Below are 22,013 nucleotides of genomic sequence, written 5' to 3' on the forward strand. Positions count from 1 at the left end.
GTCGGCCACAACTGGACCTAATGGTCAGGGGTCCCTTTACCTTTAAACTACCCTAAAAGTATCTGAAGCTTTGCTCTCTGACAGAATGACTAGGAGTGGAAGGAGGCTTAGGAACAGCTAGGGGACTGGTCCCCCAGTATCTGCTGCCTGAGGCCATCATCTCATTTTGCCTAATGGTAGGGCTGGCCCTGAGCACACACCTCCATCCTATAACCCTTCCAACCTCCCCAAAGATTCACTAATAGTTTAAGGGTCCAAAGCTGCCCAGCAGTTTCAGGAGCAAAAAAAACTGGCAAATTATACCCAATGTAAGCATTAAGTTATGACACAAACCCCCAGCCACATATATGATGATGGGCCTGATGATGGGTGGCTAATCAGGAAGAGGAGTTTGGACTGTTGATTGATATTTCACTGAAAATCTCAATAAGGATATTATAAGCCTTTAAAAAAGGCTGGAAATGGGCGACTAAAGCTAAAGCCTCTGGGCTAAGGAGGAGCCATGATTGAAGCTTATTTAAAAGAGAAATTGTGTTGAGAGGTTTTCTCTCTCTCCCTCTTTCATAAGAGCTCAGGGTCATTCAATTAAAATGATTGTCAGCCAATTCAGGACAGAGAAAAGACATTGCTTCTTCACACAATGTATGATTAGCATACAGAATTTGTTACCACCATTTGTAGCAATTGCTCCTGGCATAGATGGCTCAGAAAGGGGATTATAGCCAAAAGTGCCATGGAAACTAGCAGAATATTTCAAAATTTACCAAACACCTTTCTAATCATTGCTGTATCAAGACTATAACTAGTCCTTTCAAAATGGTCAAGTTATCCTCCTCTGCCCTCTTTGAAAAAATAGGGGGGAGGACGGGGACTCTGATATGGAGCAGTGGTGAGGCTATTTTTTATTTTACAAGAAGAGCCTTTGCCCATCTTATTGTTAAGGGTAAGACCTGCCCATTCCTGCCAATTATTTAAATTCCCCTCCTGAAACTATCCTTCCCACTTTTACCGGGGTCCTATCAAAGTAATGGTGCTGGGAACATTCAGCACATCTTACATTTTAATCCTCTGAAAAATGCACCGCACAGAACATATTGTTTCAGCTCAACGCCAAGTCAGACTATCATCCTAAGCACTCCTCTGAATGTCTTTTCCATTGAAATGGTAGACACCTGAACTAGAGCTTTTGAATGCAATCAATAAGACTGCTTTAGAGTAAGTACCCTGAGGATTGCCATAATCTTTTCTCTATAATGAAAAACAGGAAATAGGAATCGATTTTCTATTTGTGGAAGCATTACTGAATACAAAAGATATCGCTCTTCTACACTGATCTATTCTTTTTTACAATTTATTGGCCTTACAGGTTCCAGAATTAAACTCTCCAACCCAACCATGAAACAAAGATTTAGTGATCAGTCTGACAGGGGACAGAATGAGACAGAACGAGCGCACTGAATTTATGGAGTCAGGCTGGATTAATGGAGTTTGTACAGTAAGCTCAAGTTGGAATACATTTGACGTATTTTATTATTAATAGTAGTAGACATCTTGCTTCTTTCATTTGGAGAGAACAATCCTGTCATCTCTCATATGGACCCACAGAAGTCAAATCACACAATTGCCGCTACAGGCCAGATGGAACCTAGTGATTTAGCAATGGGATGTTTGCCACTCCTTTGGCAAGACACCAAGGCTAACAGCCCAGGAGTGAAGGTTACTCACTGGCTATGCAGAGGCTCTGTCCCAAGCAAGGGTGCAATGCAGGCAGGGACCTAGCGAGCCCATAGAGATCATATTGAGAACCTTGACTTCCAAGGTAAGAGGGAGAAACCAGCTGGTACCACGCATTCTGGCCTCCTAGATCCTGTGATTTCTGGATGAAGGTTAAACCAAACTGTACCAGTCCAACTGGCTACTTTCTTGACCTTCCTGACCAAGGCCCATTAGGATCCTTGCTGATACCCACCCAACCTGTGTGTGTGCTCTTCCCCCTATGAGCTTACTCTGGTATAGGGACTAAGACACAGGCACACCTGTACAGTACTGGATACCACATTTACAAGTTGGAATGTGGGCTGGATTTGTATGGGAGACATTGGATTGTCTCCCATTTGAACCTTCATGCACATGAAGACCTTCTTCAGATGTTTGACCTACCCATTTAATGTAGAATGAAGTGAGTGGCAACATGGACCAGGGCCTTCTTGGTAGTGGCACCAACATTTTGGAACTTGTCACTGAGAGCAGGTTTAAAAGAGGCAATCTTATACATTGGGAGTAAGACCCACTGAACACTTCCACAACATGTGAAGCTTTGTCAAAATCAAACTCAATAGCCCCAATTTAATTAAATTTGGCCACACTTAACTCCCACTTCATTTTCAATGAGACTTTTGAATAATTAACTTTCTTTAGGGCCAGTTTATATTCATCAGGATTTAAGCTTAAATGATTTCCTGAATCAATTTTGACTTTGAGGGCACAGAGTTTTAAGAATAGTATCTTTGCCTTTTGCACATCTCTGCAAGCATGTGAACCACACCAGATAAAGACGGAACAGAGCTGAGAGAGCAGAATATACATTTATTTAAGAATCTGGAGATCAAGATCTCTTCTGAACTATCGAGGAATACAAACGCATAGTCCAGTCATTGTATTTTTATGGCTCACAGGAAATACTCAGGTGAGATTCCAGACCTATATCTTCATATATTTGGTTTTTCTGACTACTCTCATCTTCTCCAACTTCCTCATCTCCCATGAAAATATTTACTTGTGGGCTCATAGCCGAAATGGTGGCCATGCAACTGGCATTTGGAAATACCATGTCACAATCATTCTCTCCGGTAGATTGCTGTTGTTCTGATTTCTCTTCTTCTCTTTTGTCGGCAGCAGCTGCTTTTTCCGCCGCTGCCCTTTTCTTCTCCTGGCGCATGTCTTGGTACACCTGATGCATGATAAACTGTGTTGTGTTCCTAGGGGCACGCATTCCTGGTGCCCTCCATCCACACAGATTCATGGGGCGCAGTCTCCCCTTTACAGCTGCATGCATAAATGCTAACAAACGCTGGCTCTTCCGCTTCCGATTACGGCGGTGACTTCTCCCAATCCTACAACATCTGGATTTCCACTGGTGACTTGCACACCAATGCTTTGCTTTCTCCTTCTTATGTGATCTTTTCTTCTTCCAATAGCCTCCCCTTTTCTTCCATGGTCTACCATTCCCAGAGAACGTACCGTTCTTCCGTTTGGAAAAGTGACAAGCTTTGGGCTTCTGCACTTTGGTATCGTGATGGCTACCGTGAGACACTCCTGGATCACTTCTTTCACCATTTTGGTCCCTTCTTCCCATGTTGGGCCATTGTTTGGTATATCCTAGTTGCAGAGACAGCTGCTGATAACACCGCCGTCCCTGTCTCCACATTTCAGGAGATAATTGGGAAGCCTCTTCCAAAAAAATACCTTTCCAACTTTCGTTTTTTTCCTCCCTGGGAGTTTCTCCTTCCACAGCAGCCACTGCTTGTGCTGTTAGTTCTGTATTGTGTGGTTTGTGCCTTCTGCCCTTAACCAGCTGGGCACACACTCCTGATTTTCCAGTAATTTGTTTTCCTGGTCGTTTTCTGTTGCTCCCTCTTTCTTTGTGGCTTTGGTGCCACTGCTCGTAATACAATGAGACCCCGGTGTGAGATGCTGCTTTGACCCAGATTCAGTGGGCCATAGGTGTCATGCCACTAGGGGTGGTAACTTCCTTTCCTCTTGGGAGCCTTGTATAGATTGAATAAAGCATCGTCATCACCCTGGGCAACAGGGAACCAATCATAAAGCAATGGGTGGGGCTGTAACTGGACATTCCGCCAGCTTTTAACAGGGTGGGGTTGTGATAGGTGTTCTTTTGAGAGCAGCTCAGTAGAATCAAAGACTCTTGTCTTCTTTAGGCTCCAGGGCAACTGACTCCACACAACTGTCATGGTAGCCATGTTGGTGTGCATCTTTTAGCCAGACATAGCTTAAGGCAAATACTATTTTCAGATACCCCAATCCAGTGTAACAGTAATCAATAAAGACTGACCTGTGCCATATGACATCTTTAATGACTTCAACATAAGCTGTTACCAAAGATTAAGTAATGAATGAGTTCTGCTTTTCAGAACAGAAGGCAGAAAAACAAACCCGTCTCATGATTTCCCTGTCCAAATTACACAGGGATGATGTGAATAAACTGCCCATGACCCCATATTTAATTTTCTATGTCTGCCATATACCGTGTGTGTGTGTGTGTGTGTGTGTGTGTGTGTGTGTAAATATATATATATATATATATATATATATATATATATCAGATTTCTTTCCGCAGGGCCTGTAAGAGTTGTTCCGCCTGGCCTTTGGCTTGGAGCCAATTTGATTCCCTCCCTCTCTTTCTTTTTTTCTTTCCTTCTCTTCCTGCGTTGAGGCTACATTTTATTTTAATGTTGTAATATTTTAATGTTGTCTTTTAATTTTGTTTTTAAGTTGTAATCATTCAACTTGTTTTTATTATTGCTTGTAAGCTGCTCTGAGCCCGGCCTTGGCTGGGGAGGGCGGGGTATAAATAAATAAAATTATTATTATTATTATTATTATTATTATTATTATTATTATTATTATTATTATTTCAGGACAGTTCCTACAAATGATGCTTGGGTAACAGTCAACGTGTTTCTATCTACCCAAACTACTGATGCAGTAACACTTAACATTCTGTTTTGTGCAGAATGTCTGGGCCCACAAACTGCTAATATCTTAATGCACATATGGATTTTATAGCTAGAAACTCTGTTTCTTATAAATGTATGTATTTGGTTATAGTTAAATTTTAACTTTGAGTTGATAGAGCACACCCTACAGAATATGCCCTTCTTCCAGTTTATCAAAAGGTTGAAGGCAGAAGAAGCTAACTTTTAAATACCCAAAGGATTAACTACAGCCATATTGGGGGGGGGGTTGACTTGGAGCAGACAAGTATCAGGGAGAGGGTTCTCTTAGAACCCTTTCCTTTCCCAGTGCTACTCAGCTACAAGTAGGTCTGCTCCAGCCGGTTTTTCGTCGTCTTGACTATAAATGTGCTTTGATCTATGCATGGAGAAAGGCTACAGGGCAGTTTGTAGCAGAGACCTAGCAGGCAGTATAGGGGCCCCGGAGCCCCTCCTGTTCCTCCCTTCCAGTTGTTGTTGTGGTTTGTTGTTGTTTGTAAGAAAGCTGGTTTGGATTCAGTTTCAAATGTCTCTGTGTAATGTGTAGTTAGGTCTGGAGCAGAATATAAAATAACTCCCTTTCTCAGTTATTGTACGGCATTCCAATTTGGATACAAGCATTTAACAGAGAAGTTGAACAAATTCAAGTGACTTTTCTTCTTAAGATCCATTGTGACCCTAAATCCATAAGTTACTTAACCCTATGTGTTGAAACTGGTCAACATCTGATGGAAATCAATGCATGGCTCACTACAATCAAGGCATGCTGAAAGTCCACTTTAGAACAACATCTAACTCCTTCTTAACCTCTATGCTTGAAGACCTGGATAGTATAGAGTAATTCAAGATAAAATCCGTAGTTTGGGCATTGCTCTTGAGAGCCTTGAAGCATGTGACGAAAGTTACATATTCCAAATAATCAAACAGCGACTCTGCGACCATGAAAGACAGTGCTTGTTACCTCATACTCCAAGATCCTATTCTCTGGAGGCCTTAGGTATTACAACACCCTACGGAACCTGTGCCAAATATCTAAAGGATCTACTACTCCCTTCCCATTGAAGAGCCTTTATGCTCGCAAGATTAACTGCCTTCCCCTCTGTAGTGACCAAAGGTAGATTCTCACATGCCCCATATCAAGCCCATTTGTGTGCCTGCAACCAAGAGGTACCTGATTCAATGGACCACATTCTCTTAGATTGCTCTCTACACAGTAGACCTCGCCAACTGATACTGAGCAAAATGTTGGACCTCCGGCCTGTAACTCTGAGAAGAAGTCAAATGAGGTTTCTCCTGACAGATCAGGACAAAGATATCCCTGCTTTAGTAGCTTCCTTTTTAGCCACAATTTTACCCGAAAGGGTTCCCAATGAACCATCCTTTCAGGGAACAGACAGGGCGAAGCAGAATATCTAAGTGCACACAATCACAGTGTGACCTTATGACCCTTGACAGCTTCACCCTTGTCCTTTTAATTATCCCAGTGACCTGAAATGTTTTAGATTGTGATGCCAATAAAGGTCTTTGATTTGATTTGAAAAATAACTTAATGAGATCCAAAATTGCCACAATATGATCAGAAACACTTCTGTTCATCCCAGGTTCTTTTCCCCTGACTCCCACATTGCTCCGCATCCCGTTGTACACCATCCCACGGCTTTCTAACGTGTTTCCCAATCCTCAGGATTAGCTTCCAGGGGGAAAGGAGGGGCTGCAGTGAGACAGGGTGTGTGTGTTGAAAAGCCCCATCATAAGCAGAATGTTGCCATGGAGCTCAGGATCCAAGTTTTTGTGTTTATGCAGGTAACCAAGCCTATCAATAGTCTATTGATATGTATGCAATAAAGTAAGGTAAAGGTAAAGGGACCCCTGACCATTAGGTCCGGTCGTGGCCAACTCTGGGGTTGCGGCGCTCATCTCGCTTTATTGGCCGAGGGAGCCGGCGTACAGCTTCCGAGTCATGTGGCCAGCAGGGCTAAGACGCTTCTGGCAAACCAGAGCAGCACACGGAAATGCCGTTTACCTTCCCACTGGAGCGGTACCTATTTATCTACTTGCACTTTGACGTGCTTTTGAACTGCTAGGTTGGCAGGAGCAGGGACCGAGCAACGGGAGCTCGCCCCATCACGGGGATTCAAACCGCCGACCTTCTGATCAGCAAGCCCTAGGCTCTGTGGTTTAACCCACAGCGCCACCCACATCTAGGGTTTAATCTATGGCTCAGCTGATGGGGCTAAACCTGCTCCTTCATTCATGGTGGAGAGGGTTATCAATGGATACTTCCCATGATGGTTATGTTCTGCAGAGTCAGAAATGCTTCTGAATACCAGTTATTCAAAACCCCAGTATGGGAGAGTGCAGCAATGCTCTAATTCTGCATGCACGTTTTCCACAGGCATCAGGTCAGCCACCATGAGATCAAGATGCTGGACTAGATGGGCCATTGGTCTGATCCAGAAAGCTTTTCATTAACATCTGCAGGCAGTCCTGTTCAAGGAAGTTTTTAATGGTTGGTGTTTTATTGTGCTTTTAATACTTTCTTGGGAGCCGCCAAGAGTAGCTGGGGCAACCTAGTCAGATGGGAAGCATATAAATATTATTATTAGTTATTAATTTCCCTATGTCATCAAGGCCAGGTGGCAAATTTCACCCCATAAACATTTGAATGCTGCACCCTTTTGCTTTCTCAGATAAAAGGCTGCTATTCACTCTTATGAGAAAAAAGCAAAACACTGCATTCTATTGGAAAGAAATCGAAGTACCATTCCAAACTATGCCGAAAGTTCAGCTTCAGAAACTTGGCCATTAAATAAAACAAAGGCTCTGCTTCTAATATGTTCCTTCATTGATTCTTATCAGCGTGACTGAGAAGAATGACCATTTGAAAAGATAATGAATTATCTCCTTTCATTCTCTATCAGTACAGGAGCTGTCACAAATTCAGACACAGGCTTAATTTCCACCTTGCCTAGCTTGATTCTCCAGACACTTTAGGGAAGCTAAAAAGCATGAGAGTTCTGTAATCCTGATACACAGAAACTTCAGCCAGAATAACTAGATAACTTATCCAGTCTGTTGTTAAAGAGCACCCAACTTTAAATACACACACAAAATACAAATATGAGGATTTGACAAGCTTTATTTATAATATCTCAACACATGATGGCAGTAGTACTCTTTAAAATGGTGATACCAATGCAAGTAAATTATCAACATTCTAAGAACATGATATTATTTGCAAAGATTTTTTTAAAAAAACAAATAAACCAGAGGTTGGCTAAATTTCCGAGTATTTGCCGTCTTAGTTGCTAGTAAAAAAAGATCAACAGTTGTTGACAGAAACCACATGGATAGGAAAAGGAGAGGTCTAAAGATAGATGCATGTGGCTCCTATCATTTCTACTGCACATATGCGTGCAAGTGTGGCTTTGACTTTAATCTGCACCCTGTATTAAGAAGCTCAACTCTTACAGCTGAGGTAATAAACCTTTTGGGCTGGAGGCTGCATTGACTTATGGTCAACCCCTCCAGAGACTGCATGCCAAAGTGCAGGTCGCCAAAATGTAAACGAGTGTGACGATTGTTTCTTTTCTAAAGAAAACTCCAAGGGTTCCCATGCTTTTTATAGTTGGTTGACTATAGGATCAATCAGTTAATATGTATTAATATAGACATTAAAGTATTGTTTTAAAATGTACCAGGACTGGCTTAGAGGGCCACCAAAAAAGCATTTGTCATCATGGCATCGAAACGGGATCCAAAGAAGCCATTAAAAAATGTACATGGCAAATTGTGGGAGGCAGGTCTTAGTAGACTACAACTCTTGGGAACCAGTTGTAGATCGTGGGCTATGGATTAGACATCCCTGTCTCACAACAAATAGATAGCAACATTTGTGATATCTCGATTGAATATTAACAAATATTTGCCCTTGAAAAGAAGCCCCTATTTTGACCATTTTTAAGGGAGTAATGAAAGGGCCGCAGAGAATAAATGCTGGTCCTGTGAGCAAGTAACTATATAGACACCCTCTAGTCTCAATGATCTTGGCAACCAGATCAATGCCTTTGCTCCTGCATAAAATTTTGTTGCATTGTACTGTAGCAATGAAAGTAGAGCAGCAGAATGGGAAGCACTGGCTGGCTAGGCATTGGAGTGAACATCTGAGTACACATTGGAACACATGTAAGAATGCCCCTTTAAGCACAAATCACATTGCTCTCAAATGAATGTTATTTATTTATTCAATAGAAGATTTATTGCTTGCAGCCATAGACCATTGCATATAACACAAATAAAAAAAGAAAACACCTAAAATACAGACAGTGAAAGAGTGAGTCTGCAATAAATCACACCATTCAAAGTTGGAGTTAACACTTTATTAGCAAAAACACAACCTTCACAGACTTGGCTGAGTGTCAGGCCTAATGAGCACAGCAGCTCATCCCTGGTAGTTTTACGCCATGAATCAGTTGCCAAGAATGTGTGCAGCCTGTCGCTGCTCCGTCCATTTCAGCCCAATTCTGGTTCTGGGAAGCAGGGAGGGAGGGGAGCTTGTGGCAGCATGAGGAGGAGCAAACTGCCACACTCAGAGCTTTGGGAAGGTCAGTTGATTCAGTAAGTCCAAGCCATCTATCTGCTCTGACCCTGACTAATTGCTACATTCCTTCTATCTTGCATGTAATCTCAGCCTATTGGAACCAGTCACAGCCAGGACAGGACAATTCTAATTTAAGCAGAACTGACCACTGTAGGCACTGCTCTGTTTTAAGGACAGTATCTTCTTTTCTTTTTTTAAATGTATTTTTATTAAAGATTTTCTTGGTTTACAAAAGTATGTGCAATCTCTCTTTTAATTCCAAGTAACATTTTTTACGGATCAGTTTCATTTGTTGAGACATTAGGAAGAAAAGGGGGAAAGAGGTGGAGGGGGGAAAGATGAGTGGAGGTGGGGTCAGGTGGTGATATTTCTATTTTACTTAATATATGTGGGGTTTTGTGTCAGCATCGCTTGTGCAGGTTCTCTGCTATTCACTTGTGTTCCTTTGGTGGTGAGAGAGGTTGGGGTTGGCCTAGGGTGTGGTTGTTCAATTGTGGTTGGCTGTGGTGGTCTTCGTTTTCATGTGTGAGTGGGGTGGGTGGGTGTTTTGGATCAGGTTAGCCATATTGATTTGTATGTTGGTGGATTTTGTCATTGTCTTGTTGGGCTGTTTATGTGATAAAGGGGAGCCATACCAGGGTGAAGGTGTCTTCTTCTATTTGTCCCCATGTCAGTTTCAGTTTATTGGTTAACTTTTCTAGTAAGGCTGTTTCCCATACTATTTGGTACCATGCTTACTCCTGACAGGTCTCTCCAGTGTCTGGTTATGATGTTTCTGACTGCTGAAAGTAGGTGGGTTATGAGTTCTTTGTGGTGTAAATGGGCAGGAACCTCACCAAAATGCTGGAGAGGGTGCACCTCCACAGGCACATACCTCCACATGTGGTGTGAGTGCCCCAAAATCCAACTATTCTGCACAACAGCCATACAAGAAATATGTAAAATAACTAAGCAAGTATTAGAAACCACCCCAGAATTGGCCCTACTAAACATCTTCCAAGACAATAAGGACAGTATCTTCTAAACTGTCATGGACACTTGAAGTAAGTATTAGGTAGTGTGATGCTAGAGAGGAAAGCATATATGTAGAAGGTAAATACTGACTGAATGTTGGGGACAGAGTTTCTTAGGAAGTAGTGCTTCATATTTGAATGTTTTCTCCCCTTTGGTGTATTAAAATATATGAACAGAAACATTCTGTAAAGTTTCTACAATACACTTGGTATTGCTCTGCACTTATTTCCATAGTGTCAGGAACTATTGAAATATACCATTTCACAGAAGTCTTCTACTGTTGCTTTGAGTTGGTTGGTGAGTTTAGTAGAGAAGCGGGGAATTTTATTTCTTCACTATTATCTAGCACAAAATTACTGTGAAGACAATACACATACTTGGTGTACATTTTTTTACTTATACAGTATAAGGACAGTTTCCATGTTTCCTCTTTAGTACAAAGCAGTGTTCAACATTTTACAAGAGAGTATATTTATTTTTAATATTAATGTTTTAGTAAAATAACCTGATCTGGCACCTAGCTGCCCTCTATAGCAAGTAGGACGCTGGCCTATATGGAGCTTTGGTTTCATCCAGACAGGACTTTTGTTACATTTTTATGAAAAAAATTATGGAAAACCTTTACATATAGAATATGATTAAAAACAAGGTAGCATGGGTCATTTTCTATTTATATACAATTCTTATAGCTTTACTATTATAATTTTAACGTGGATAAAATTATGAACCATGTATCATTAATATTCAGTTTCTCTAATACTTATTCATTCCCTTCTCCTTTCATCATAGTTATCATGTCAGCTATTCTGCACTGATTACAATGCACTGGTTACAATATGGAAGCAGGGTATACTTTAATAGAGAATGAATTAGTATTCAGCACTGTGCGTTACTGACTGCAACTGTTTACTTATTATTTTACACCAATACAACCATATCATACTGTCAGAAGCTTTTGAAGCAGTTTGCTTTAGAAAGCATACTTGCAAAAGAAATTATGTTACATGACATTTTCGTTATGGCCTAAGCCTAAAAAAGGCTCCCAACAGGCAGACGGGGTAGACACATGTACGCATGAGGGGTTTTGCTCAGATTAATGGGATTGCCATCTAGCCTGATGTCTTCGAGAGATTTGCGGATGTAAGAATAATCCTTCATTTTGCAGAAAGTATCTTCATGCATTTCTTGTATATTGTTGTTCTAAAAAGAAAACAAAAGATTTATTAAAGCCAGTATTTAAATTCCAATTTAAATGTCAGTTTGTCAACAATAACCTAATAATTAGTAATAGCGTGCACTGGATTTGGATAGATCCTGGGGCCAAGCAGGATGCCTCAGAGAAATTTTGGTTTTTTTAGAGGTGAAGTGGGATATCAAAGAGGCACAAGTCAAAGCCCCAGGGCTTTGTGATGGTCAGATGAGAAATTGAATCAATAATAATAATAAGTGCAGGGAACTCTGAGTGTCTGGAGGCAGCTGGCAGATGGATGGCAGCTGACTGGTTTAGGTTCAATCATGACAAGACAGAAGTATTGTTTTGGGGGGACAAGGGGCGGGCGAATGTGGGGGGCTCCCTGAAAAACCAGGTGCGCAGCCTGGGAGTCATTTTGGACTCACAACTGTCTGTGGAGGCGCAAGTCAATTTGGTGTCCAGGGCTGCTGTCTACCAGCCCAATCTGGTATGCAGGCTGAGACCCTACCTGCCCACAGACTGTCTCACCAGAGTGGTGCATGCCCTGGTTATCTTCCTGCTTGGACTATTGCAATGCGCTCTACATGGGACTTGAAGGTGACTTGGAAAATACAACTAATCCAGAATGTGGCAGCTAGACTGGTGACTGGAAACAGCGGCCGGGACCATATAACACCGGTCCTAAAGTATCTTCCCTGGCTCCCAGTACACTTCAGAGCACAATTCAAAGTGTTGGTACTGACCCTTAAAGCATAGCTATCAACTTTTCCCTTTTCTTGCGAAGAATCCTGTTCAGAATAAGGGAATTTCCCTTTTAAAAAGGGAAATGTTGACAGCTATGCCTTAAAGCCCTAAACGGCTTCGGTCCAGTATATCTGAAGGAGCATCTCCAGCCCCATCGCTCAGCCCAGACAGTGAGATCCTCCTCTGAGGGTCTTCTGCTGGTTCCGTTCCCTCACTATGAGAAGCTAAGTTACAGGGAACCAGGCAGAGGGCCTTCTCGGTAGTGGTGCCCTCCCTGTGGAACGCCCTCCCTTCAGATGTCAAGGAGATAAAGAATTACACAAACTGAAGGCAGCCCTGTATCAGGAGGTTTCTAACACTTGATGTTTATATATATATATTTAAGATATGCTGTAAGCTGCCCAGAGTGACTAGGGAAACCCAGCCAGATAGGCAAGGTATAAATAATAAAATTATTATTTATTATTATTTTGTGGCACCTTAGATATCCAGACATCAAAATAATGCTGCAGACAAATAGGAGCTCCATTTTCTCTCCACCTCTTGCATATACCGGAATCTGTTCTGGAGGGTGTCCTCCCCGTCTCCAAGCTGATTTTGTGGGAAGGTCGGAGTGTGACAGGATGGGGAAAGGAAGCTACACTGCACACACTGATGTCTGTTGCGTCAGGAAAGCTGAAGTGCTGGATGTGGCCCGATGTGTCTAAGCTTACCCACTATGTTGGGAGGATAGGAGGAGGGAGAACACCAGGATTAGAGGGACCACAGAGGAGGAACTCTGTTGTGACTGACAGGTCTAGCTTGCTATCAGAGGACATGATTTTACCATTGTCCACATTCCCCATGCTATGGGGGGAAGCAGCTTTGCAAGACCATATGTAGGCTGTGCCTGTGAGTACCTTTTGTCTTGAGCGAACAGTGTTGAGTGATTAGCATCATGGACTGATGAAGCTCGCTGCGAAACCTGGATAATATCCGGAGAACAGGTCTCATCTATTTGGCTTCAATTGATCATTTGGCTTTGCATTTCCAGCTAACCACTTGAAGAACGCCTTCTGGCAACCACTCCTACATTTATTGTGTTGTGCTTCCAGTGAACGACTATTTGTTCCAGCTGTGTTATGACATATTTATTGCATACATAACCAGTACAGCAATGAGAGAGACACTGGTACATTCTATGTTTATGAATATCTCCATGCTTGGTTATGCACATTGCACTTTAGTTTGCCCATTGTCTAGTTCGTTTATGAGGGTATATATTTATTCCAGTGAAATTGTTCTTTATATTCATAAGCCAGGTCTGGTGTTGTTGGTTTGTTGTTCAATTATGGTTTAACACCTGATACTTTTTTGTGTATGCATATGTAATTTATGTCTCCAAATTTAAGAAAAGCACGAGGATGCGGAGGGGGAGAGAGCACCTTTGTAACCAATGGGTCCAACTTCTAACAAGAGGAAAAGATATTTAGTTCTTCCTAGCACGAAAGCCCCTGAACCTATTTGTATGAAATTTGGCACACTTCTTATCCAGTAAACACTATATCCAAAAGAATTTATTGATTGTTTTAGCCCACCTGCAGATGAAGAGACTGGAGGCTTTCAGGGAGTGGAAGTGGGATATGATCCAAGTTGTTATCAGTGATGTAAAGATGGTGCAAGTCAAACATATCCTGAAGAAAACAAACAATTATTAATTATTATTATTATTATTATTATTATTATTATTATTATTAAAAGGAGTGATTTCTTTGTTCTCGTTCTGAGCCACACATGAGTACAGACACTTAAATTCAGCCAATCATTTTAAACATCTGTACCAAGATTGATTCTTTTTAGAGATTCAATGAATGTCAAAGCTCCAGTTGTGTGGAACATTCGGCTTAGTGGTTTTATTTGCTTGTTTTCAGGTTTGCAAAGCCTGGCTACTTCAGGCCATAAGACTGAGCTTGACCTCACTGCAGTTCTCTCTTTATCACTGCACAATTTCTCCGTTGTTCTCAGAGCACGGAAGACAGAATCATACCATGCAGCCATACAGCTGCCACCTTACCCTGACAGTGACTTCATGCAAGGTATTTTTTTCCATTTGAGCATTAAATTTGAGTACAAAAATATGGCTTCTGTATCAGTTTTGATGTATATGTGCATGGCACAGGTTGCTTAAAAATACATGCTAGTGGCAAATTTTGATTTAAAAAAAATGTTTTGGTTGTTTTTACTGATAATGTTATTGTTTTATATTTGTAAACTGCTTGGAGCTTTTTCACAATCAAGCAGTGCACAATAAAATAAAATAAATAAGAGGAAAATAATATGTGCCTAATCCATGATCCTTTCTACATTGTCCTTAGAAATTAAGCCTCTGCCACCATGTTGTTTTGCACTGGAAGAGCTATCTCACATCACTTTATGAGAGAACTCCCTCCTGCTCTTATAATGACTCTTTTTATTAGTCAAATAGAGGGATTTTTTTTCAAATTAGTCAGCAGTTAAATACAAAACTCACTTTAAATGCTTCTTGTCTGATTCCTTTGCGACCAAGCCTGTTGTTACTAATATCAATGAATATCAAGGTTGGTGGTAATTCTGGAAGCTGCCTTATCTTGTTATCTCGAAGTATCAGTTCCTGAAGTTGTGGTAGTTTCCTGAAGGCATCTTCATCAATTTCAGATATAAAATTTGAAGTCAAGTCAATCCTTTTTAAGTTGCCTAGTCAGGGAAACCAAAGCAGGCGAAATAATTACAGCATTTCTGCCTGCTTTTAAAGACCAACACCAGGGGTGGGGGTGGGGAGGACAGACAATCACCATTCTTTGGATGCAAATAGTTCCAAATTATAGTTCACAATATGATATTATGTCCAGAAGATGTATGCTACTATGCACTTATCTTTCAGTATGAGAAAGTACTTTGCATTGCATGCAATAAAATAAAGTGTAGTAACCAATAGTAAAGTCATCCATACTTAGGTTAGCAAAGTCATCCCTGTTGACCCTTTTGATTCTGTTATAGCGAGAGTAGAAATGTGTGGTTTCCTTTGGCAAGGGGGGAAGATCTTCGAGTTCACGATCATCACAGTAGACAGAAGTACTTAGGCACATACACAGAAGACAAGTTGGGAGGCCTAAAACGTGAAAGAAGAAACCATTCACTTAGTTATACACTTGTAAAAATTTAGATTCGCCTTGTCCAGAGACACATGGAATGACTTCTGTCAAATCTAACCTGCTGCAAATTCACACAGAGCCATACCATCCTCCAGAGCCACACGGTCTAAGTATCTTGCTGAACCAGTTTATGGTTCTGTTTGAGATTTTGAAAAGCATTTGGCTCCTTTTATTCTAGTGGTTCTAGGCTTAGGCTCATGTGTAGGTATCTGAGTTCTCATGAATAACTTGCCTCTTAGTGTAGCAGAATAATCACCAGTCATGCACTTTTGATAAAAGTTCCACATTTACACTATTTGTGGAGTAATGCATAGTGATATTTTTCAGATACAGTGGTGCCTCGCAAGACGAAATTAATTCGTTCCGCAAGTCTCTTCGTCTTGCGGTTTTTTCGTCTTGCGATGCACGGTTTCCCATAGGAATGCATTGAAAATCAATTAATGCGTTCCTAGGGAAACCGCCTTCAGACCAGGTCCGGGGACAGTCTGTCCCCGGACCTCTTCTGAAGGCTGGGGGGGGAGGGCTTTTCTTCCCACCCCCAGCATTTTAAAAAACCCCGGGACAGCGGAGGACTTCTCCGCTGTCCGGGCGATCTTAAAATGCTGGCGGGCGGCATTTTAAAATCGCCCCGGGACAGCGGAGGACTTCTCCGCTGTCCGGGGCGATTTAAAAGCCCCTGGGAAGGCAGGCAGGGGGGACAAAGACTTTCGCCCCCTGCCCGCCTTCAGAAGGTGTTCCCGCCCCCCACCCCGCTTCGGAGCAGCGTTCCGAAGCGGGGTGGCTGGGGCAGGTGTTCCCGCCCCCCCGCCCGGCTTCGCAGCAGCGCTACGAAGCCCGCGGTGGGGCAGGTGTTCCCGCCCCCCCACCCCGCTTCGGAGCAGCGTTCCGAAGCGGGGTGGCTGGGGCAGGTGTTCCCGCCCCCCCGCCCGGCTTCGCAGCAGCGCTACAAACCCCGGCGGTGGGGCAGGTGTTCCCGCCCCCCCACCCCGCTTCGGAGCAGCGTTCCGAAGCGGGGCGGTGGGGGAAGGTGTTCCCGCCCCCCCCGCCCCGCTTCGGAGCACCGGGAGAAGCGATCTCCCCGCAGCCGCTTGCTTCAAAAGAGAAGACCCGCTGTCCCTGGGGCAAGCTTCATTTTGCGAAGCAAGCCCATAGGGAAATTTGTCTTGCGAGGCAACTCGAAAACGAAAAAACCTTTCGTTTTGTGAGTTTTTCGTCTCGCGAGGCGTTCGTCTTGCGGGGTACCACTGTACTGGGAAACATTATATTGAATATTTCGTGCACTTTGTGTTACACCATTCAAAACTGGGTGCATATGCAAACATGTGTACAGTATCAATGCTCCATTTTTTTGCCCTTAATATTTAATTTAAAAGTTGCAAACCACGCTTTTGTAAATTTACAATTAAATGAAACAAACACACAAGAAGTTATTAAGTGGATTTATTACTGGAGGCAATGTGGCTGTTCAAAACCAACAACTCAGTGTAATCAAATCAAGTGGATTCCCTTGTATATTAGATTGGTCTGGATATGAAAATTGCTGCTTGAATAATCCTAGTGATTCACTACATCTGTAATGTTTTATAGGAAATACTCTTATGAATACTGGAGCATTTTGTCCATACTAGATTTCTCAAGTCATAGTCAGGATGATATCTTCATTTTATATTCTACCTCCAGGATCTGTGTCTTCCCTTTAAAACTTAATAAACCTGCATACACTTAGTTTGGTAACCAGCATGCTTTTTTGATATTTGAGGAAATTGGTTCCCCCCCCCATGAGACTTCAATTTCCTTAGAATTGTTTTTAATTAGCATCTTTCATGCAGAACAATGACATCAGGAAAGGCTTCAACCAACCCTTGAGGAAAAACTGCTTGAAAGCTGTAGATTATTAAATAAAACATCAAACTACTGCTGAATGAACATAAGAAAATGATCTAAAGCATTTAAACCAATTTATGAAAGGGCTTCATTAACAGGTATGTGGATGTAATTGGGAAGAGCTCTGCATTTCCCTATTGCCTTCTGAAAAAGGAGGTAGGATTGAGAAACATCACAAATATTTATAGAAAATAGAACATAATGGTGCAAAATGATGCCATTTTATATGTCTAATGCTGTTAATGTGGGTGTTTAGGATAGACTGGAAAGCAATATTTAACATTACTGGTTAACATTACTGGATTCTTTTTAGTGGGATTTAGAGTGTTTTCCAGAAGTAAGGAATTCAGGGCCCCCCACCTGTTGCTCGAGACCTAAAGCCCCATTGACTCCACTGCCCTTGCTTCTGCTGGTCTCTTTTCCCTTACTGTTCCTGAGCAGTGACTGGTCACCCCTGAACCTGGTGTGAGGCAACCTGTGGTCAAGGAGGTTATGTAGGCAGGGACCAATAAGGTCACGTGAGTGGGACTAAGGAGGTTACATGGAAAGGGCCAAATTGTTCTTGGCCTGAAACTAGACTAGAATCTGTTTCTTACAGGTCTAAAAGGTAAAGGGACTCCTTACCATTAGGTCCAGTCGTGGCTGACTCTAGGGTTGCGGCGCTCATCTTGCTTTATTAGCCAAGGGAGCCGGCGTACAGCTTCCGGGTCATGTGGCCAGCGTGACCAAGCCGCTTCTGGTGAACCAGAGCAGCGCATGGAAACACCGTTTACCTTCCCGTCAGAGCGGTACCTATTTATCTACTTGCACTTTGATGTGCTTTCGAACTGCTAGATTGGCAGGAGCTGGGACCGAACAACGGAGCTCACCCCATCCTTGCAGGTATTTAGCCACCACACTCTCAACCACATTGCCCAGGGAGGAAGTACTAGTATAATTATACTAATTAACCTAAAATTTAGTAACATTATTTTAATTAACATACAACCAAGTTTTAAGGCTTGTTTGACTTATAGGAGGGATCAATGTTGTGTTCTGGGGTGGAGGCTTTAGTTACCGTATTTTTCGCTCTATAACACGCACCCGACCATAACACGCACATAGTTTTTAGAGGAGGAAAATCCGTAGGCATGCCACCCGTAGGCATACCCTCCATAACACGCACAGACATTTCCCCTTACTTTCTAGGAGGAAAAAAGTGAGTGTTATGGTGCAAAAAATACGGTATTTCCTTTTCTCTAGCAACTGACATCTCACTGCTTGGCTCAACTCAGCTCAGCTTCTACCATAACTGGCAAAATAACACAAAATCAGCAATTTGCTTTTCAAAACTGGAAGAAAACAGATTAGATTGCCCAATTTATCTGTCACTCTTGAATGTCCACACACTCATAAACCTGATAACTTCAGTGGGAAGAACGTAGATTCATTCCCATACTGCTTTCCATCTACTGGTGGTAGTTATAACAGCACGACGATGCCTCCCCCACCCCCTGATCACTAGATAATTTAAGAAGTCTAGATGGTAAGGAATCAAGTTTGCGTACTGCAAACCTTTATAGAAAACTGCATTACATATTCCCTGATGAAAAGGCTCCTTAGCTTGTGTTGGAATTATAGGCCCAAATCTAGACAAAGCAGAAAGTCAAAATCATGTCCCTCAACTCTCTCTTACAAACCTTCATGTGTATGGGGACCAAGAACTCCTGGTCCGTGAGGTGAAGAGCCATCAATAAGCTTAGGTGTGGATGCTTCTTCTTCGGGTTCTTCTGGCAGTGGAGAAGGTAAATAAATCTCTCGAGTTACAGATGGTACTACTGTTCCAATCTCTACCTAGGAGACACATACATATTAAAGCAGTTATGTGGTATCGGTATGCAATGTCAATTTTTATTATAATTTGCCGTATATTCAAGTTACCTGGACTTATATTAAAGGCCTGGGAGTCTCTGGTGAGGTTGGAGAAAGAATGTGTCAGTAAGAAAGCATTATTCGCTAAATGCAGGCAGAATGTATGATGGGAAGACTTTTTCTGCTAGCTCAGAGGAAATGTGAAATATCCATATCACATACAAATTAGTACTTTTTACAGCAGGATATATCATTCACCATCTTGCTGCTTTAACCAACCACTCTAGGTTCACATACTTAAAAACCAATGTATCTTTGCAACCCAAATTGGCAGATAACCTGCAGTTTTCATGAAACTTGACACCTTAAGATATTGGGCAGAGGTCACCCTACAAGATTAAATGTCTGGTTTCTGACAAAAGCATCCCACTTTGTATACCTACATGTTTGGGAGACTTAGAATAGCTCTTTGGTTTACGTAGTAAGTATCCAACACAGATTGGAAATAGTAGTTTCAGAATCCTATTTTACCAGTAGATGGCACATACTCCCTGGAACACAACAATATCAGCTTATTTTCTGTTCCATAACTCTACAAATTTATAAAACCGTACATTAACCCACTCTTCTTTAAAATTCACTTTAATTTTTCTTTACAGTAAAGCTTTCTTTCTCATACATGCTAGATTGTTTTCTCTGGAGAAAGCTGGCAACAGATTCTATAAATTAGTAACATATTGCAAAAATAAAATAAAATCCAAATGGTTGTTGTTGGTGGGCTGGTTTTTTTTAATGGAATTGTAAAACTTTCTGTATTCTCAATATACTGAAATAAATTGAGTGAAGGACTGAGTTAATAAATCATTTGCTGGGTTTTTTAGAAAAATCCCCCCCAACTGTCTGAATGAACATTTTCCATGTGTGTTTATGGGGACAACCATTGTTCAGAATTTCAGCAACAGTGCTTGCAAAGCTGCAAATACAAAGAACTTGGTTAAGAACCTGGACCACCTCTCCCCCTATGAACCAACCCTGACCCTGTAAACATCATCTGAGGCCCTTCTTGGTGTGCTTCCTCCATGAGGGCCTGAAGATAGCACCACAAAAACAGATCTTTTATGTGGTGGCTCCACATTAGTGGAATGCTCTCTCCAGGGAAACTTGCCTGGCACCTTTATTACATATCTTCAGGTGTTGGGAGAAAACATTTCTCTGTTACCAGGCCTTTGGCTGATCAACATTACATGGCCCTTTGAATATGTTTGTGGGAGGGTGCTTATTGGTTTGTTTTTTATTGTTTTGCTATGTATTCTGTCTTCTAATGTTGTATTTTTATGTTGTGAACTGCCATGTGATCTTTGGATGAAGTGATAAAAAATATTTTAGGAGTCTGCGTAAGTTCTGTATGCATGCTGAATAAGGTGAACTGGGGTTATTCCAGTCATGATTCCATGTTCCTGACCAGATCACATTATTAACAAGAAAGATCAGGGACCTACTAAGCTTCCGTGTTCTTCCTGAGGTCTTTTTTTTTTTTAATTAGGGTGCTGGAGGAGACTCTTGAGAGTCCCATGGATGGCAAGAAGATCAAACCTCTCCATTCTTAAGGAAATCAGCCCTGAGTGCTCACTGGAAGGACAGATCCTGAAGCTGAGACTCCAATACGTAGGCCACCTCATGAGAAGACTCCCTGAAAAGACCCTGATGTTGCGAAAGATGGAGGGCACAAGGAGAAGGGGACAACAGAGAACGAGATGGTTGGACAGTGTTCTTGAAGCTACCAGCATGAGTTTGACCAAACTGCAGGAGGCAGTGGAAGACAGGAGTGCCTGGCGTACCCTGGTCCACGGGGTCACGAAGAGTCGGACACGACTAAACAACAACAATTTTTTTTCAAGAAGTTAAACACATAAACTTTCCTCCTCTCCTTTCCTTTCTAAGAATCAAAACTAAGCTGACAGAGCCTGAGAGGTGAGGAGGGGTGTCTGTGTGTTTGTGTATCTCATGTTTTGACTGATAGAAAATAATTCACTGTGATTAAAAATTAAACCTAAGGTCACTCAAGTTGCTGTGATTAGGGAAGTGATGTTGAGATAAAAGAGAGAACACACCATGCAACAGAAACAGAACTAATCAAATAAAAGAGAGAACACACCATGCAACAGAAACAGAACTAATCAAAACCTCTCTCACCGGGTTTTGATTAGTTTTGTAATCCTGAAACAGGGAGCAAAGAGGCCAAAGTCACCCCACCCCCTTCAATAGATAACCTGGAATTCCTCTTCTTTGCAGAGAACAGGAACTGCCACCATCAATGCCTTCTTTTGTGACTACGGAGCTAAGAAAGTGTTTTCGGGATATCAGTATCTTGATGAGATGAGATATAAGTTCTTGTCCCTCTAGGCAGGGTGACAAGGATAATGACTGTTATCATATGTGTGTCTCTAAAACACATTGTTCCCATCTGTCATTTTGAAAAGGAGACAGCTTAGACAAGAATGGACTTTGGGACAAATCAAAAGAAGACCAAAAGAACACAGGAAATCAAGGCAGATGTTTTCTTCATGGAGGAAGTCTAGAGGGAGGAACACATTCCAGACGACTTGACCCAGCAGGAGCATTATGCAAAAGTGCTAGCATATGCCATGTAAAAATATGGCAGCTTATCCACTTGAAGAAGCAGACATGATGAGCAATTTACTTTTGATCAAGGCCATATCAGAGAATATCATCTTTTCTAAAAAGATTTTTTAATAGTAATTGCAGCATGTTTAGAAAATACAATAAAGACTGACGAGCTTATAGAAGTGTTTTTACATTTAGGA

General features: G+C 41.8%; 1 protein-coding gene and 1 long non-coding RNA gene across 6 annotated transcripts in view; one reads left to right on the forward strand and one right to left on the reverse strand.

The window, feature by feature from the left end:
- On the forward strand, positions 1–17,429 carry LOC309542313. 2 transcript variants are annotated; one of them, XR_014224190.1, is made up of 5 exons: positions 1–1,215; positions 1,367–1,495; positions 7,129–7,242; positions 14,194–14,358; positions 17,283–17,429. It is a non-coding gene; the product is annotated as an uncharacterized lncRNA (long non-coding RNA). The 2 variants fall into 2 exon arrangements; XR_014224189.1 differs by having other exon boundaries at positions 1–1,495.
- Positions 9,098–22,013, reverse strand: part of EPYC (epiphycan) — a 25,982-nt gene continuing 13,066 nt past the window's right edge. For all 4 annotated transcript variants that reach the window (XM_082241037.1, XM_082241036.1, XM_082241035.1 and 1 more), the window contains 5 exons: positions 19,017–19,170; positions 15,252–15,410; positions 14,793–14,995; positions 13,861–13,956; positions 9,098–11,547 (listed from right to left, as the gene is read on the reverse strand). In XM_082241037.1, coding sequence (XP_082097163.1) covers positions 11,377–11,547; positions 13,861–13,956; positions 14,793–14,995; positions 15,252–15,410; positions 19,017–19,170 — 783 coding nt within the window. In that variant the 3' untranslated portion in view covers positions 9,098–11,376. The remainder of the gene's footprint in view (positions 11,548–13,860; positions 13,957–14,792; positions 14,996–15,251; positions 15,411–19,016; positions 19,171–22,013) is intronic.

Source organism: Podarcis vaucheri (assembly GCF_965113315.1).
Source record: "Podarcis vaucheri genome assembly, chromosome: 10".
In the NCBI taxonomy this organism is placed as follows: Eukaryota; Metazoa; Chordata; class Lepidosauria; order Squamata; family Lacertidae; genus Podarcis; species Podarcis vaucheri.